General features: G+C 34.3%; 4 protein-coding genes across 5 annotated transcripts in view; 1 reads left to right on the top strand and 3 right to left on the bottom strand.

The window, feature by feature from the left end:
• Positions 1 to 709: 709 nt before the first annotated feature.
• LOC111686552 (lipopolysaccharide-induced tumor necrosis factor-alpha factor homolog) lies at positions 710 to 7,343 on the bottom strand. Its single transcript, XM_023448918.2, has 3 exons — positions 6,853 to 7,343; positions 1,298 to 1,445; positions 710 to 1,231 (listed from the first exon to the last, which is right to left on the bottom strand). The coding sequence occupies exons 1-3, from the start codon at positions 7,184 to 7,186 to the stop codon at positions 1,099 to 1,101; spliced, it is 615 nt and encodes a 204-aa protein (XP_023304686.2). The 5' UTR covers positions 7,187 to 7,343; the 3' UTR covers positions 710 to 1,098.
• A 2,064-nt stretch (positions 7,344 to 9,407) lies between these two features.
• Positions 9,408 to 10,484, bottom strand: LOC111686550. Of its 2 annotated transcripts, none has more exons than XM_046955237.1 (2): positions 10,344 to 10,484; positions 9,408 to 10,263 (listed from the first exon to the last, which is right to left on the bottom strand). In XM_046955237.1, exons 1-2 carry the CDS (start codon positions 10,471 to 10,473, stop codon positions 9,779 to 9,781), a joined length of 615 nt encoding a protein of 204 aa, XP_046811193.1. In that variant the 5' UTR covers positions 10,474 to 10,484; the 3' UTR covers positions 9,408 to 9,778. The 2 variants fall into 2 exon arrangements, with proteins under 2 accessions (XP_046811193.1, XP_046811194.1); XM_046955238.1 differs by having other exon boundaries at positions 9,411 to 10,267; positions 10,344 to 10,482.
• Positions 10,485 to 13,283: 2,799 nt separating this feature from the next.
• Positions 13,284 to 14,049, top strand: LOC111686551. Its single transcript, XM_023448917.2, has 2 exons — positions 13,284 to 13,345; positions 13,416 to 14,049. The coding sequence occupies exon 2, from the start codon at positions 13,443 to 13,445 to the stop codon at positions 13,905 to 13,907; it is 465 nt and encodes a 154-aa protein (XP_023304685.2). The 5' UTR covers positions 13,284 to 13,345; positions 13,416 to 13,442; the 3' UTR covers positions 13,908 to 14,049.
• LOC111686557 (lipopolysaccharide-induced tumor necrosis factor-alpha factor homolog) overlaps positions 13,966 to 19,941 on the bottom strand; it is a 6,190-nt gene continuing 214 nt past the window's right edge. Inside the window, exons 2-4 of the mRNA XM_046954123.1 lie at positions 19,762 to 19,935; positions 19,421 to 19,553; positions 13,966 to 14,183 (exon numbers count right to left, since the gene is read on the bottom strand). Of these exons, the coding sequence (XP_046810079.1) occupies positions 14,081 to 14,183; positions 19,421 to 19,553; positions 19,762 to 19,935 (410 nt within the window). The 3' untranslated portion in view covers positions 13,966 to 14,080. The remainder of the gene's footprint in view (positions 14,184 to 19,420; positions 19,554 to 19,761; positions 19,936 to 19,941) is intronic.

The raw sequence follows: 19,941 nt of genomic DNA, 5'->3' as shown, positions 1-19,941 counted from the left end.
TATCTATCTATCTATCTATCTATCTATCTATCTATCTATCTATCTATCTATCTATCTATCTATCTATCTATCTATCTATCTATCTATCTATCTATCTATCTATGTCTTCCTTCTGAAATGACGACTGGAGCAATCATGAACAAACAACGAATTACTGAACTAAAAATTATACTTGATCCGATGATGATTCCAATTTCCAAATGTAGTGATCTTTTAAGATCGTCATTTGGTCTGAGACATTTTGTTCTGGAGACGCTTGTAATCGTTATACAATAGTTATAATGAAGATGAAAGCTTAACTTGCCGTCTAGGGACATGCATGATCCTCTTTTAAAAGTCCCTTCTTCATATATAAGACCTTCTTCCGAAATTCTGTTTAAAATTACGACTTTAATGGAGATTATATAATAACCGACTTAGACTTGTGAAAAATTTCAACTAAATTTTTTTAACTTCTTAAAGTGAAATCTATTTTTAACCTCAATTATAATGCGTTATTTAATATTTAAACGATTTTGTAGAAATACACTTTTAAACAGAAGTTTTGTTTTTTCATGTTAAATATGTAGAAAAAATATGTGTTAATTGTATGAGGAGCCAGTTTGTAGTCAATCACCCACTCGCATGAGACTTCCATTTATGGTGCCACTTAAGGCAGTAACCAAATATGATTTTTTCAGTTGTTGATGATATTTCATAAATTTATTAAAAACAAGTTTTACAATAATTAAATACTTATAATAATTTTCAAATGCGAATTTGAAATTATTTTTCGCATTTTTGTTTCATTCGATATAATTATATCAAAAAACTTATAAAACTAATAACATTCACAAGTTCTTAACTTTAAACATTATGGGAATATTGAGAGTGTTTAAAAATTGTTTTTAAAAGGGATGGTCTTAATGGATCTAGATTTATTGAAAGGACTTCGCAATTACTCTTTAATCTTAAAGAATTTACCCCGATTTCTTGTTTATCTGACAAATCGGTTATAGATCCTTTACTTGGACCACTCCCATCCATTAATTATATAAATTAAAGAAAACTCATTCTAGACTTGACTTTTTTTTTTCTTAAAACAACTTTAATTCTACTTCACCGTCTGCGATATCTACGATGTGTACCAGGATGGTAGGCCCCTAGGAAGGCATTACATTTAGAGCAATAATGATTACCAGTACGACAGCTATTCATGCAATAAGGCACAATACAAGCACAACAGCACCATCTATATGATTAAAAGTAAAATTTAGTTAAATCTCTCTTTCTGGATTTGTCCTATTTTCAATATTACCCCACTAAACACAAGAGTAAAGCACTAAAATGTGTTCTTGTATTTGGTGTATAGCACATCCGTGTTGTTTTATTCGCCCCACAGTTGGGACACGTTACAGTCGAGGGATTTGGTCCAAGTTTTGAGCTAAGATTTACTGAAGGTTGAACTGCAAAAAAAAAGATAAGATTATTTAAAAAAATATATAATTAGCTATACCCAGTATGCCTCGCTACCCTTTAAATTTATATACCCTTTAGTATTATACATATACATATGTCAGGTGTCCCGCCCCTACTTTTTAACTGCCATTTTTTTTTGCTCATATGTTCACAGGGATATCAAAGTTGTTTATGTTAAATTTAAGGATTCTAGTTCTAATAGTTTTCCAGATATACGCCACGGGCCCCCATATTCCTAGTCCGTCCACTTTTTTCTCAAAAGTTCTTATAGATTTAAAAGTTTTTTGGCAAAATTTTTGGATTCTAGCATTGATAGTTTCATAGATGTAAGATTTGTTTGTAATTAATTCATATAGGTGGTTCCATGCCTCATATTTTTGTGCGCATACGCCACGCCCCATATTCCTAGTTCATCCGTCTTTTTCACAAGCTATTTTGTGAAAAAGATTTAAATGTTTTTTTGGGGCCAAATTTTAAGATTCTAACATTGATAGTTTCATAGATATAAGATTTTGTTGTGATTAACTTATATAGACGGTGCCACGCCCCATATTGCTTATGCGTCCAGTTTTGTCTAAAATATTTAAATAGCTGCTAAAAAATTACTCCGACAAAAGTTGGGAAGTCTGACTTTTTCACATATACTTATTAATTATTTTCTTTCTATGGAAGCTACCCCGCCTACTATTGCCTGTCTTCCCATTTTATCTTTAAATGTTCTCTACAATTTCACAGTTTCTGAGATATGTGACTTATTTTGTATGTGGGCGTGTCGCATATATAAATGAAAACCTAACGCATCTCTGAAACAGTCCAGACCATGGAAAAGAACTCTTGCAAGATACTGTAGTCTGTGCTCTTGTAAGATTTGTCACTCACATATAAGGTGTTGTACCGATTGCACTTATTTTTCGTCTACAGTAGCATACGTTCCGTCATATGTGCAATTCAATTATACCGTGTCCGCTAATTTTACCAGTTAGAAACCTAATTGTGTTCTTTCTAAGAGACTACAGAGTCTCAATATTCTACCAAAGGGGACATTTGACCACCTGAGTTCCATATCACTCTAATCACAGTCATCTATCAATTTTGATAAGATCACCAGAAGAGTGTGATGTGAATATCCCTTTACGCAAGGTTTAAGTCTAGAGACGACCTTTTGGTTGTGCATTCATCAGATATTTAATTTCTCCTAATGTCCCCATTTCCTGGAACCCATATCAATTATTTAGTTTTTTTTTAGCAGATTCTCGATCCCGTGCCCCTTTCTGTCTTTGAGCCACGATTGTGTTCGTGTGTTCGTGGCCCAATTACCCCTTGTCTTTATTCTGATCCTGAATGACCTATTAAAGTTTAGTGTATATATTATGTAGTCCCTTTCCTGCCTCACGATTGGCCTGCCCATCTTTTGTAGGATGTTGCCTTGACCAATGCGATCATGAATCAGTCCGTTCGAAAGTTTAAAAGAGATCACGTCGTCTCCAAGGACAGTGTTCGTGACCCAATCACTGCTTGTCGGTATTCTGATCCTGAATGGTTTATTAATGTTCTGCATAGATAGTGTGTAGTCCGTTTCCATTTCCATGATTGGAATGTCTTTCTTTTGTAGGATGTTGCCACGATCAATGCGGTCATGTTTCGGTCCGTTCGAAAGTTTAAGTCGGTAGAGCAGATTTAGCAGACTAGCCATAGGGGTGGAGTTTAAACAGCCAGTGATTACAAGACATGCTTAACTTTAAACTTTGATTAGAATAGAGAGGTAAGTCTTGGTTTCTACACCCTATGTCAGAATAGGTCCTGTGATCGCGGTGTACGTCCAATGTACATTCAATATATATTTAAATTCCGTCCTTCAGAATCGCCAGGATTGAAATTATCGGGAAGAAAGGCAGATAGACAGGCGTACATATATACTGACAGCTAGATATACAGACGTATGTGAGTCCCTATTCCCTAATTGTAGCCTTGAAGCATAAAATATTTACCAATTAAACTTGATATTTCCTAAATACACTTTTTAACTACATTTTTATCATAACCAACTTTTGAGATACTTATGTACATATTTTCCTCAAAATTCATAATTATTGCCAACAATAACTTTCCGTTTTTTTATGTACATACAAACAGTTTTTACATATCTTTACCAAAAAATACATATATATTTTGAAATCTGTATTTAACGGGCAAAAGTCGCGCTTGAGTAAGCTGTTGTTAGCTGGTAAGAGAAATAATTATAAAAATATTAAACCACACACACACACAGCTGATATGATTATAAAGATATTAACTTGTGCAAAACTATTTAAAATGTTTAGATGTATGTATGTAATTACATACATATAACTGACTTTAAAAACCAAATTTTTCTTTAAATTTTATAAATAAAAGTTGCCAGATAAGAAAATTATGTATAAAATATTTAGTTTAAAAAAAAAAACTTATTTTTTTGAATGTATTAAGCCAAGTCCATTTCTCCTTGAAAGTGTTTACAATATTGATCAGTTTAGTATCAATTAAAAAAATCAGTCCACATTTAATCCTAAATTCCATATTAGGTCTCCTATTGAAACTTACATGAACATTCATCATAAACTTGTCAGAACTTGCATTGTGATAAAATTGCATAAACTTACTTAGACCCGGTCCACACTAGGAAACTTTTGTTGAGAAACATTTTCTTAATTCTCTTTTTGAAGTTTCCTTAATGTCTACACATAGAAACTTTTGTTTCTGAAACTATGTATTAATTGCATTGATTTGTTGTTGTACGAATGAGAAGAATAACAAAACAAAACAAGTTTCCCAGAACGGGAAACTCCGTACCGCGAGAGAGATGAATACTATTCTTTGTCTTTCTCTCTCACGTAAAATCAAAAGTTCCCCAAAAAAAAAAGTTTCCTAGCGAGGACCGGCAGTTATATCGGAGACATGGGTAGAGAATAGTATCCACAAGGCACATCGGCGATCGTATAGCGAACAGAGTTTTTCGGGACCCAAATAGAATATCATAGTTAGAATGAACATTAGAATAAGTAACTGTAGTAATTCCTTGATACATGAATGTTTTCAAAATGGGACACAAAATGCCTCTGAGGTTCTACATTATAATCTCAGAAACTGCTTTTCTAATCACAACACTAGCTGTCAGGCAGAAGTCTGTACAATAACGCATTGTATAAACTGCATTATAATAAATTTGATGTCAAAAGAGGTTAATATATGTATAAATTGTCAAGCGATAAGTTTAAATCTGGAGGAGATCCTTAAGCGAATATTCTTCTAGAGATAAGATTTACAATATATGGGTATAACAGGGCAATGGAAGAGCTTATACAGTTGCTTTTAATAACGGGAACATAACTGGAAAAAAATAACCTCAAGAATGTTGAACAGTTCGGGGCAATGAAGACTGGATGAAAACAAATGGAAACATGATCTTACGGGGTAAACCCAATGAGAAGACTCCTCAGAATAAGCAAGTCTGGTTGATATAATGGAATGCATTCTAAGTACACATACAGGATTACAGGTACAACTATACAAAACTAGAAGAGCGGAAATTTTTAAGCACTTTTTTGTCAGGCTTTCTAAACATCGGATGCTAACACCATTATAAAGCACTATATATGAGATTTAAACCCGATAGAATTTGAAAAGTCTAAAAACTAAAGTTTTAATTTGAAACATCAATACATGGCTAGGCCTTTATAGGCATTTTTTGTACCTATGTTGTCGTCGATTCAAATTTGTCCAACATACTCTTTTTTACTTGATTTCTTATTCAGAAAAGAGTTGAAATTATACCTGGCCGACTAACTCCTTGAAGTTTATATACCGATCTTTCTATAATTTTAAAACAATATAAATATTAAAGTGTTATTCAGGAATGGACTTTGTGTTTATATAATGATCAACACCGATGATTAGAAATAAGTAGATAGTTTACTCTATGTCGATGTCTTGATTCTATACGACCTATTATAAGTCCATTCTTAAATTGTGAGTAACAAGAAAGAGAGTTCTTTTATAGGTTAAAAAACGATTTATTGATAAAGTGATTTGCTGAGGTTGGATCAACTATGAACCGATCTTTATGAAAAACTCATTTCTGTCATCACTCTAATTGCATGTTGAAGCAAGAGATAAATGTAAGAATCATTTTCCAAAGAGGGCTTTATCTGGGGTCTACAGAAAGATTTGGTACAATCAATAGAGAATATTTGTGGAACATTTTAGGCTTTCTCGCTCTTACCAATTGGAATATAAAATGTTTTTTAACAGACGGAAAGGTAAAATGTACGGACCGATCTTTATGAAAACTCGTTTCTGTAAAATTTCATCACTCTAATTGCTTGTTGAGGCAATTGATAAACGTAATCATTTTCTAAAGTGGGCTTTATATGGAGATTACGGCAAGATTTGATCCGGTTTCCAATACCAAGGAAACTACATCGATAGAGAAACAAGAAACATTTCAAGACTTCTCGAAACATTTCAGGCCTTTAAAAATAATTGTGGAACATTTTAGGACTTCTGGCTCTACCTTGTGAGATCTCATTTTTTGTCAATTGACATTTTGGATGTTACTAGATCGTTCTAGTTTATAATAAGGACTTTATTCTGTCAGTCTGTTGACATCAGGTCTAACTTTTGGAACATATGTCTAAATATGATCGTTATGCAGTAAAATACTGATCATTATGGTTTGTAGGCATATCCGCAAAGATCTTATAATTGCCTATTATGTGCCTAGCCATGTGTTTGTTAAATCAAAAACATAATCAAACCCTAAATCCCAAAACATTTTGGGATGTAAAATTTTGGATATTCCGACCACATGTTTTACAAAAAATTTAACCTCATCTGGTCTTACAACTTGAGAGAACTTTCCATACATAAACCCATTTTGACTGCGGGTTAGTCCAACTTCTCGAAATCCCGATAAATCTAAAATGTTGGAACAATTAGTATTAAATACATTCGGGAATAGGCATATCTAAGTATGTATATGTGTATATGTATATGTATATGTTTATCAGACTGTGCATAGGGAGACACCTTGGATCTGGTTTTAAGAAATCTATATATACAGCCATAGGTTCCAATTATGGGACTGTTGGATTAAAATTTTCAAATTATTTGAGATCATAAGATGTTGGGTATTTTGGGTCAGTTGCAAATGTTTTACAAAGTATTTGATCAAGTCTGGTTGATCATACAACTTGAAATAATTGTTCGCTTATTTACAGTGAAACATTAAAACAACAACAACAACATTAAACAATTGCATAATTTCTTGTTGTAATAACAAAAAAATAACCAAGAAACCCGACAGTAAAACAAAAGTGTGTCTCTTGTTTTCTTCTTCTTCTCTTTCCCTATACTCACTAGTAATTGGCACTCCATCTGTCTGTTGTTGTTGCTGCGTCAGAGGTGGCTGAGGTTGTTGTTGATTCACTGGTAATGGAAAATTTGACTGTTCGACAATGACCGGTAAATGATGATGATTTATATGGGGGCTATATTGCAAACTAGTGGGGTAATGTATATCGGGGGTATTTGTTGTCCAACCTAAAGGTGCTGAAGGTGTGGCTTCTCTAGTGGCCGCATCATAGGTTGGTGGTGGTTCTATAGGCAAACCAATGGCAGCAGCAGACGAACTATGCTGATCGACTGATATGTTACCGGTATCGGAATAAAGCATGGCATGTTTTTGATCCATGTTTGTATGGGTAATATTTTAATATTTTTGAATATTTTTTCTTGTAGCTATACAAATCTATTACGTTTAATTAATTCGACTTTTTTTGTTTAATTAATTTTTGTAATATTTTCTTTTTTTTAATAAAACGATCTAATCACAGACACTGTTTATTCACTACTAATGAAACAAAGTTCGAGTTTTTGTTTTCAAAGCTGACTTTTTGTTTGTTATACCCTACACCACTATAGTGGGGAGGGTATTATACGTTTGTGCTGATGTTTGTAACATACAAAAATATTGGTCCAATACCCACCTTAAAGTATACCGATCGATTCAGAATCATTTTTTGAGTCGATTAAGACATGTCCGTCCGTCTGTCCGGCTGGCTGGCTGTCCATGTAAACCTTGTGCGCAAGGTACAGGCCGCAATTTTCAAGATAATTTGATGAAATTTGGACCAAGCATGTTTTTTGGCACAAGGACGAAGCCTATTGAAAATGGTTGAAATCGGTCCATTATTTCACCTAGCCCCCATACAACCGTACCTCCCGATTTGAACTTTTTATGCTATAATTACGTCAAATATTCTGCTATCTCTCTAAAAATTGGCACAAATAAGTTTTATATAAGTATAAATGACACTGCAGATTTTCGTAAGGATCGGCCTATATTTGACCCTAGCCCCCATACAAACCCCCCTTCAAAAATGACTTAAACGTCTAAAATTGACTTGTAACCATTTGTATCGCAATGAAACTCAACAAAACTAACTGTTATTTAGAAATATATCCTTTTCCCAAATTTACCGAGGATCGGCCCATATATGACCTATATAAAGCCTTATTTAGAAATTTTAGTTTTTTATCAATAAATGGCTTAAATATTTCGGAATTATGGTAATATTCAACATAAAAGTTTCTTTACAAAAAATAAAAATTTTATAAAAGTAAAAATTTTAAAAATATACTCATGGTGTAGGGTATTATATGGTCGGCCATGCCCGATTATACTTTCCTACTTGTTTTATTTTGCTTTTGTTTTGCACTGTTGTTGTTACTGTTGTTTTTTGCTTGATATTCAGTGATTTTTATTTATTTTCTTGTTTTTGTTGTTGTCTCAATGTAATGACGTATAGATCAAGTTTTAGCATTTCATATGTTTAAATAGCAAATAACTCTGGTTTTATTTATTGCTTTGTTTTTTTACAATTTGCGTGGTCTTCAGATACTATCTGTTTTGTTAGTATCTGTGTTTGCTTTTGAATTTGTGTATTTGTGTTAATGGTATCTGCATTGTAGCGTGATTTAGTGTTGCCAGATGAAAAATTTCAAAAAATATTAAACTATAGTCGGCCATGACCGAAACAGCCTATAGATTGGTCTTAACTATAGAACGGTCTATAGTATTGACTATATATTGGTGTATAGTCTTGACTATAGATTGGTTTATAGTCTTGACTATAGATTGGTCTATAGTCTTGACTATAGATTGGTCTATAGTCTTGACTATAGATTGGTCTATAGTCTTGACTATAGATTAGTCTATAAGCTTGACTATAGATTGGGCTATAGTCTTGACTATAGATTAGGCTATAGTCTTGACTATAGATTGAGCTATAGTTTTGACTATAGATTGGTCTATAGTCTTGCTATAGATTGGTCTATAGTCTTGACTATAGATTGGTCTATAGTCTTGACTATAGATTGGTCTATAGTCTTGACTATAGATTGGTCTATAGTCTTGACTATAGATTGGTCTATAAGCTTGACTATAGATTGGGCTATAGTCTTGACTATAGATTGGTCTATAGTCTTGACTATAGATTGGTCTATAGTCTTGACTATAGATTGGTCTATAGTCGTGACTATAGATTGGTCTATAGTCTTGACTATAGATTGGTCTATAGTCCTGACTATAGATTGGTCTAAGGTCTTGACTATAGATTGGTCTATAGTCTTGACTATAGATTGGTCTATAGTCTTGACTATAGATTGGTCTATAGTCTTGCCTATAGATTATGAAGTATTCTAATATTATGTAGAATACTTCATAATTCAGATTTGCTTGACAAAAATTTTATTTTTTTAATTTGCATTATTTAATTTTAGATTTTTTTAATTCATTTTTATACAAATCAGATAAGATTTTAAAGTTGAGTAATTTTTTTTGTAGTTCTTGTCAGAGATAAGAACGGTCGGTGCAATAAATCAAGTGATGCTGGGTAATTTACGTTCATAGTAGTCAAACAAAAGTGACACTACTAAAAGTAGTTCGTTAAGATATTATTTAGAATGAATAATTTGAGGAAGTTTTGTAAATAATTTTTATCTTTTTAAGGTTCCTAATTAAATATATAAAAAACCAAAAATTATTCATCAGATTAATTATGAGCAAACTTTTTAAACCTTATAAACAAATGGATTTCCGATTTTGTATGTATAATTTGGTTATCGGTGTTGCAAACATCTTAGAAATATTGGTTCTTAAACGGCAATTACCTTTATCTGAATCGATTAGTCCTCTTAGTTAGTTAGTTAGTTAAGTAATTAATAATAATTTACATACATATTTTCAAAAATACAAAACTTTAATAATAAATCATCAAATTAGTCACTTAGTAGTCTCAACCAATGTTAATGATTCCACATAACCGTTATTTTTTCCATAAAAACCTGTTCGCAGCTTGTAATATCCGGCCATCAAGATACTCGGTAAATTTTCCGTAGATAAAATGCATTTACTCACTTCAACCATGCGAGCTGTTAACGGTGCTTCAAATTTATCCTCAAAGAATGGAGCATTAACACTACAATTCTGTAGGGTATCCATTAAAATATCTTTATATAAAGTATTCATGGCTTCTGTCAAAGTAATATTATCAACTGACATGGGATGTCTCATGAAGGGGCCAGTCCTATATGAACTTCTCTCGAGATTAATGCCAACTGTATAATCATCATAGACATCCTGTTTAATGTGCAAAAAACCGCTTATACCAAATTTACCGCGACCGATACGTTCCAACTTGTATTCTAAGTCGATCCAATCTGTATTGGATGTTTGACTTTTAAACTCCAAAATTTCATAAGTCCATTCTTGCTTTAAAGGGAGACAAAATTAAAAGAATTTGTTTTTCAATTTGAAATTAATTTTTAATATTTGTTACTAAGTATACCTTTGAGTCCGCGTAAGTTATATATAAAAATTGCATTAGTATCAAGATATAAAAAAATTTTAAAGATCTCATTTAACCGTTCAAAGTTGTTCGCTCGATTAAAAATAATTAAACAGATTTTGGGATACATATATTTATTATGAAAAAATTTAATTATTTTGTGTTTTTTTATTTATTTCAACTTTTGAAAGAGATGAGTGTTATATTAATTTCGACATTACGTTTGTAACACATTTTCAGATCTTTAACATTAGTTATGAGATCTGAAGCAACACAAGTAACTAACTAATTAACTAACTAACTAACTAACTAACTAACTAACTAACTAACTAACTAACTAACTAACTAACTAACTAACTAACTAACTAACTAACTAACTAACTAACTAACTAACTAACTAACTAAGTAACTAACTAACTAAGTAACTAACTAACTAACTAACTAACTAACTAACTAACTAAGTAACTAACTAACTAACTAACGAACTAACTAACTAACTAACTAACTAACTAACTAACTAACTAACTAACTAACTAACTAACGAACTAACTAACTAACTAACTAACTAACTAACTAACTAACTAACTAACTAACTAACTAATTAACTAACTAACTAACGAACTAACTAACTAACTAACTAACTAACTAACTAACTAACGAACTAACTAACTAACTAACTAACTAACTAACTAACTAACTTATACCCACCTTATAAACCGTTGTGGGTATATTGTTTATGTCCAGCCGTTTGTAACGCATCGAATTATTCGCCTAAGGGCCACACGGGAGGCCCGCGTTTTCACATAGCCCCTATATAAGTGGCTCCCACGAACATCGGTTTCAACAGTCATAACTGGTTTCAAAATGCCAGTAAATCGATTCAATTCTACATGAGTCTTGTATAAATGTAAATCTTTTAACCAAATTTTATATGGATCGATCCATAATTGACCCTATTCCCCATATACGGTCGCCTTCAGAAAATGTCTTTAAAGCTCATTACTGTCTCAGAAACACGAGTACAGCGAGGAAATTCGACATCAAAAATTTCTGTATGCGCCAAAATCTCTCTACTAACTTCTATGAGAATCGGTTATGAACTCTACTCTACATTTAAGGTCCCCTTTACAAATTTACTTAAACCCTTATTACTATCTCAGAAATAATTCTACAGCGATGAAATTTGACATAAACAGGGCCAAAAATCTCTTAACCAACTTTTGTGAAGATTGATTCAAAGTTTATTTATAAGAAAGCAATTTTTTTCGTCACTGATTTGATAGTGGGTATATAGTATTCGACATGGTCAAATATAAAACTTTTGCTTGTTATGTCGAAAAAATTATTGTAATTAACATTTGTACAATATTTACAATATGTGCAAATTAGCCATTTACACTGGCTTCGAAATTTTTTGTACATTTGTAGTAGTCTGATTATAGTATTTCATTATAGGTCCATTCAATTAGACCCTGTTGCTTTTCATTTCATTTCGAATTGCTGGCAGACATTACAATTGATTTTTTTTTGATTAGATCGACTAAGCAGTTCCCATATTAAATATACATCATGTTAATGTATATGTAAATATGTATGTATGTATGTAGATTATAATAATGTGGAAATTATTATGAAAATCTGATTATTGAGAAAAATGTTTTTAATGGAATTTGTTTAATAATGGAATGGAATAATAATGGAATTTGTTTAATAATAGACTTTTTGGAGTAAAAGTATTGATTGTGGTTGTAACAAAAATCGCCACTTAAAAGATTGTGGGACTTAGGGAAAGAAGCTGAATGTAAAGTTATAGTTGGCTGGTATGTTTCATATTGTTTGACATGACGTAAGGGTGGACCGGTGCTGCTTCTAGTTCCTTAGGAGGTTTTTGATCAACGTTTATTGATCCCTTAATCTGAATTATATCAATGATTTTCTCTTCTTTGACCGGGAGTGTTGATTATACACGACTTGCAACTGTGTGTCCATGTGACAAGAAGTTAAGTCCCTTTCAATTAAATGGAACCGTATTCCGGTCTACCAAATATGTCACTAGGTCAATAATACACAAAGTTAAATCTAAGCGAATGGGAAGAATGTAAAAAAAGTTTTTTTTATGATTTTTAGTTTTTGAAATTAGTAGTTCCCTCTATGGACCCTTTCGGGGTCTTATTATTACCTGTCATTCCAGACACTATTATATGAGATCGTTGAAATCGAATCTACACTGAATCCCAAACCGATAGTAGAATGTCTTACCTTGATAAATCTTCCTCAACTGGATATTATTGCTAACCCGAGACAAAAATCTACTAAAAGCACTTGGATGCCTTCGGGGTCTTATGTTTACCTGTCATTACACTCACTATTATATGTGATCGTTGAGATCGAATTGTAATCTACCCTGAATCCGAAACAGATAGTAGAAGGTCTTTTTATTTGTACCCCCGGTGTATGTTAGCTTGATGAATCTGCCTCATCTGGATGTTATTGCTATTACGAGAAAAAAAACTGGCGGAACTATTGATGATGATCAAATATAACTCAGTCTTTCTTTCGAACCAGGCAACCACATAATCTGGTAACACGAGAACCGGTAGCCCATAGGGCAGAATTTCGGACTATGTCTTGCCCCCTTCAGGGTATACGTGATGGCTGTGGCTTAAGCCCAAATTCGCGGGCAGAGATTGTTAGTTAAAAGACTAATGCACGGAAAATTCTATAATACGGGATAAGTAAGTTCGGTGCCGTTGCCGAGACAACAGATACCCTGTGTTAAAATCAGGTTAAAACTCAGACAATAGTCTGATATAATTAATTATAAATTAAACATGTCTTCCTACAAGTAAATATAAAATAATAACATTAGTAATTAAAATAAATAAAAGCAATATAACTATTTACAAATTAATTATTTACTCAGTTAAGCGATAATGTCGAAAACTATTATTACACTTTGGATCATTTTTAACGCATTTGACCAATTATCTACTGGACCATTAGTAATAGCAACATAAAAATAACATATTTGTTAAATACTATATTATTTTTTTGCTTCTAAATTATTTTTAGCAACTATGGACATTTGAATTAGTGGAAATGACAAGTGGCTCTAGTAATACCGATATTTTGGATTTAAAGTATGACATTGTACGTTTGGGACGTGGTAAATATGGTTTCGGTGGTTTTATGGATTTCAAAGTTGACTTCTATGATGATGTCAAAATTGGTGGTACTATTGAGAGGAGTAAATATCGAGCGGGTCCCTACAGCATGTTTCCAATGAGCATTCAAAACGAGTCATTTTCAAGCGTAATGAGTAAATATTATAAACATATTTTACAGCCTGTTTTGGAAAAGTGTTGTGATAACGCTCCAATTGTGAAGGATAAATTTGAGGCACCCTTAACGAAACGTTATGTGTCACTTAATAATTGTGCTCTGACCACGGATAATTTACCAAATGTAATAATGGAGGGATATTATAGATTGCGTGTGACTTTCTCTGGACCATTGAATGCGTATGTCGAGACATTGTCCTTAGTTGAAACGAAGATATTTTGAAGGAATGCGGATCGAAAGCCTGGATTATGGACTAACCTAGACCTTTTTATATATGTTAAATTGATTGTAAGTATTTTAAAATTTAATTCTATTTTAATTAATGTTTGTAATATAAGTAATACAAAAGTTTATTTATTGTGAAGTATTTCAGTGTATCTGTTTTAAACTTAATTCTAACGTATATAAGTGCCTAAATATTTATCGCACATGCCACAATAATGATTCGTATTCATGCAACTTCCAATGCAGTAGGGCAAGCAAATACAGCAATATAATCTACAATGAGAAAAATAAATAATAGATAGATATAAGTAATAATAGGCAGATAGATAAGTAGATAGATAGATAGATATAAGTAATAATAGGCAGATAGATAAGTAGATAGATAGATAGATAGATAGATAGATAGATAGTTAGATAGATAGATAGATAGATAGATAGATAGATAGATAGATAGATAGATAGATAGATAGATAGATAGATAGATAGATAGATAGATAGATAGATAGATAGATAGATAGATATATAGATAGATAGATAGATAGATAGATACCCGCAAGGGTATTCTCAACTGAGAATAACGGGTGTAACGGCCCCGCGGACCCTAGTTTTGACAGGTATGGAGAGTTTTCCAAAGTGGTTACAAAAACTCTGTGAAGTCCTGTGTCAGGGCGAGAGGATGCCGCCCTTAAATTAGGCATCCAGCCATAAGGATATCCTCAAGAGAGGCGTATAAAGGAGAGTAACGACTCCGTGGTTGATCCTAGTTAAATAAAAGGATGCATGGCCTCCCTGCTTGCAAAGACAACCATAGGATTTGACGTAACTGCACAACAGTTGGAGATAGCGGCTTTGAGTTGGGACCCAAAAGAATGAACACAAACAAAGAAAATAAAAAGGATAATAACAAAGGAGACATGGAGACATCGACTGCTGCAAACGTGAGAAGCACCGATTTCATCTTAAAGCTTGGTAAGCTTATTTCATCTCTGATTAAATTCGCTAAACCAAAAAACAACTTGCATAATTCTGTAAAAGATCAGCTTCGCATTATAAGCGTTACTTACAACCTGGCGCTTGACGAACTTGGCATCCAAAGAACAGAATTACCTGAGGAAAAGGAGGAGACAACACAAACATTGCCAAAATCTCCGAAATCAAATGAGAAAAGTAAAAAGAGGAGTAGAGACCCAAGCGGCGAATCTCCAAAAACCAAACCAAAGAAGATGAAGAAAAGAGCCCCAAATACTGAAGAGGAAACGGAAGAGAAATCCGATGCAACAAAATCTGATCAGAAAGAGTATAATACCGCATCGTCGTCTGACTGGACAACGGTAAGGCGGAAAAGAAGTAGGCGCCAAAACAAAAACAGGTCTAATGCAATGATAATATCTGCAAATGGTAAAACCACATACGCAGATATATTGCGCAAAATAAAAGCCGATCCGGCACTCGAGAGCTTTGGGAAAAATGTTCGCCGAATTCGCAGAACACTTAAAGGAGAACTACTGCTAGAAATTAGAAGCTCTGACAGAGATGAGACAGACGTATTCAACGATCTAGTTGGGAAATCTCTAGGAGAAAGTGCTAAAATACGAACAAAAGTCAGTGAGACGTTAATAGAGTGCAAGGACCTCGACGAAATCACAACGAAGGAGGATATTTGTGCTGCACTGAAGGACCAACTAAATGCACAGGCCTTGGAGGAAAATGTGGTTAAGAATATCCGAAAAGCCTACGGTGGTACACAAACGGCTAAAATTCACTTGCCCAAAAAGCTCTAAAATTGGGAAAGCTTAAAATTGGATGGTCGGTCTGTCGTGTACGAGAACCCATCGTACTCAAACGTTGTTTCTGATGTCTAGAATTCGGACATATATCTAGTAGCTGTAATAACAATGATGACAGGTCAAAACTGTGTCGTAGATGTGGTGAAGCAAACCACTTTGCAAAGGACTGCACATCTGAACCTAAATGTATGTTTTGTGTAGATAATAATCACCTCGAAACTGGACATATAGCCGGTAGCAGTAAATGTCCGGTGTTTTATAAGATGATAATTATACAGTTAAATCTGAACCATTGTGCAGCGGCCCAAGACCTTCTTAGTCAGTCAATTATAGAGATGGACCTGGACATAGCGATAGTTTGCGAGCAGTATACAAATTTATACAGCAGCGTATGGGAAAAGGATAAGACAGGGAAAGAAGCAATCTGGTCTTGTGGCAAATATGCATTCCAGGATTCAATGAAAACCCCGGAGGAAGGTTTCGTAAGAACAAAAATCGGAGGTATCTACTTTTACAGTTGTTACGTCTCACCAAACATGCTCTTAAATGAATATGAATTATTCATAGATAGGCTTGTGGAAGATGCTGCGAAATATAACCCTAAAATTATAGCTGGTGATTTTAACGCATGGGCGTATACTTTTAGAAGCCTTTGGTCAGCTCGATTTAGTTCTTGCCAATACTGGTAACTCACAAACTTTTAGAAGAGGAGAATCTGGTTCAATTGTGGACATAACATTCGTAAGTCCCTGCCTATCAAGGAACCTTAAATGGATGGTAAGCGATCACTATACCCATAGTGACCATCAAGCTATAGTATTTTCTTTTGGAAATGAAATCGCGCTACAAAAAAGTTCAAGGATAACATCCTATCCTCCGGGATGGGCACACGACAAACTTGATCCCGAAGTGTTCCTTTTAGAATTCAATTCTTCTTTGCCGCCTGAGGAAACCCGCATTGACAAAAAAGACGTTATGGACGCTCTAAAGAAAGCTTGCGATGCCTCAATGCCACGAAGAAGGCAATCAGGCAAGAGGAAACTAAACTATTGGTGGAACTCTGAAATCGCAGAACTTAGGCGACAGTCTCTTAAAGCTAGACGAATATTTCAACGGAGAAGGTCCAGGCAAGACTCAAATACCAGGCGACAATCATACCAGATGGCCAGACGAGGCCTCCAAATCGCTATCAAAAGAAGCAAACAAGACTGCTTTAAACAACTTTGCAAAGAAATCGGTTCCAATCCATGGGGAAGTGCATACAAAATAGTAATGTCACGCCTAAAGGGACAAAAGAGTACTCAGGTGAAATGCCCACAACTGCTTCAAAAAATAGTTGAAGTGCTATTCCCAAAAGGCCATCCGTGGCAGGAGATGTCCACATATAACGAAATCCCTATTGTGTCAAGTGTGTAAAGTGTCAGAGGAAGAAATCCTAGAAATAACCAAAAAAAATTGGCAACAAAAAAGCTCTAGGACTGGATGGAATACCAAACAGGGCAATACAAACAGGAATACCAAAAATAGCCCTGAAGGCTAATCCGCAGGTATTTCCTAATATATTTAGCAATTGCCTCCGTTTAGGAAAATTCCCTAATACGTGGAAAAAGCAAAGGTTGGTTCTAATACCAAAGCCCAACAAAAGACCAGAAGAGCCATCATCCTATATACCAATTTGTCTATTGGATACTATAGGTAAAGCCCTGGAAAGGGTAATTTACAATAGACTACTCCCAGCAGTGGAAAGAGCAAGGGGACTCTCGGAAAGACAGTTCGGATTTCGAAAAGCGCGCTCAACGATTGACGCAATTAACACTGTGATAAGTATGACGAAAAAAGCTATATATGAAAAGGGTAGGAACAAAAAGTATTGTGCTATCATCACCCTGGATATAAAGAATGCATTCAAAAGCGCAGGATGGAACCAGATAATGCAGTCCATCAAAAATCTTGAGGTTCCGGATTACCTAATTAGGATAATCGGAGACTATTTCACAGACAGAATTCTCTGCTATGAAACAGACATTGGTGTACAACAATATAAAACCTCATCAGGAGTTCCACAGGGGTCGGTGTTAGGTCCCCTCCTATGGAATATAATGTATAACGGGGTGCTAGAACTGAACATTCCCGAAGAGGCTAGTATCATCGGTTTTGCTGACGATATCGCTATAGTAGTTAGGGCACGTTTCCTAGACGAAGTAGAAATGTACGCAAATGACGCCATTCGAACCATAAAAGTGTGGCTCAAAAACGCAGGTCTTGAACTTGCGGACCATAAAACAGAGGCTGTTCTTATTAGCAACAGAAGGAAGAAGGAAACAATAACTATTAAAATAGGTGCATCTGAAATTAAGTCAGTAACGGCCATAAAATACCTGGGAGTCATGATTGACGAAAGGCTCAATTACAAAACACATTTAAAATATTCATGTGAAAAGGCAACAACAGTAAATAATGCGTTAAGCAGGATCATGCCGAACGTGGGAGGCCGAAGGCAAAGTCGAAGGTTACTACTATCCAGAGTAACGATGTCGGTCCTATTATATGGGTCATCTATATGGTCGAAAACAATGCGAAGCACATCTCGTAAAGACCTAATGTCTTTATTCCGATAATGCTGTCTAAGAGTATGTAGCGGTTACAGGACTACATCCCTCGAAGCAATAAGCGTAATTGCTGGAATCATAGCAATATATATGGCAGCCGAAGAACTGCACAGATTGTATGCGGCGAAAGAACATAACGACACGGAGAGTATGCGCTTGCGAAAGATATTGGAGCGTAACGAAACAATGCGGAATTGGCAAGAGAGGTGGGAAAATAGTCAAAAGGGGAGGTGGACATACAGGATCATACCCGTAATCAAGAAATGGGTTGAACGTAAACATGGAGAGATAAACTTTCACCTTACTCAGTTTTTGACAGGCCATGGAGGCTATAGATCTTATCTATATAAATTTGGACACGATGATTCACCACAGTGTCCAAAATGTGAAGAGCCGGAGGACGCAGAACATGTAGCCTTTAAATGTCGTAGATTCGAAGGTCATAGACGCGAAGTGGAGGTTGGTGTAGGACATGGTATTAGTCCCGGAAATATTATTGATATCATGATTGCTTCACCGGAAAAGTGGGAACTAATATCGAACTATATAACCGAGGTAAACTTGCTGCTACAAGTGGAGGGAAAATGTCGCAAAGAGCAAAGGAGAAATGTGTTAAATGTGGAGATAGCATAAATGCTTACCATCCCCGCGACGTAATACATAAAGGCAGTTCCGCGGGGTTTGCGGTTGACGATGGGAAGGCGGTTTAGTGAGTACGTGGCGCAAAAAAAGCTGAATCTCACATAATGGATTATAATTTATTATAATTCATATCTATGAAGATTCCGCACCCCATTAAAAAAAAGATAGATAGATAGATAGATAGATAGATAGATAGATAGATAGATAGATAGATAGATAGATAGATAGATAGATAGATAGATAGATAGATAGATAGATAGATAGATAGATAAATAGATAGATAGATAAATAGATAGATAGATAGATAGATAGATAGATAGATAGATAGATAGATAGATAGATAGATAGATAGATAGATAGATAGATAGATAGATAGATAAATAGATATATAGATAGATAGATAAATAGATAGATAGATAGATAGATAGATAGATAGATAGATAGATAAATTAAAATTAAAAGAAAAACTTACTGAAACAAACACAACAATAAAGCGATCAAATGTGTACGTGAAGTGGGTTTGAAGCGCAAACGGGTCCTGCTGTAATTGTGGCAGTAAGGACATAGGACATCTATGGGATGTGGTCCATAGGGTGACACAGGTTCTGAAAAATAATTAAAATTAATTTTGTAATATTTTAAAGCTTTTAAAAAATGTCTAATGTCTTATTTCCATATAACGTGTGAATAGATTGGGTTAAAATTTTATTTGTATTTTGTTTTTGTTACAATAACCAAATACAAGTAAAATTTGTGCTCAAACTACTCGCTCGGTCTCTAGAAACAGTACATAAAACAAAAAAATAAGTTTACCAGTAACTACTACAACATTAGGTCCAGTGGCTGCAGCGGGTGTGGTCCCTCCAATAGCTTGTTCATAGGTGGGTGGTTGTGGTGGTGCTGTAACTTTTGGTGCTATAAGTGGTTGCTGCTGTGTGGCTGCAACACTTTCTTCCAAAGGGGCAGCGGGATATACACGTTTGCTGGCTTCGT

The sequence above is a fragment of the Lucilia cuprina genome, chromosome 6 (assembly GCF_022045245.1).
Source record: "Lucilia cuprina isolate Lc7/37 chromosome 6, ASM2204524v1, whole genome shotgun sequence".
Taxonomy (NCBI): Eukaryota; Metazoa; Arthropoda; class Insecta; order Diptera; family Calliphoridae; genus Lucilia; species Lucilia cuprina.
The sequence above is the reverse complement of the archived record's forward strand: the minus strand, read 5'-3'. Positions and strand labels throughout refer to the sequence as shown.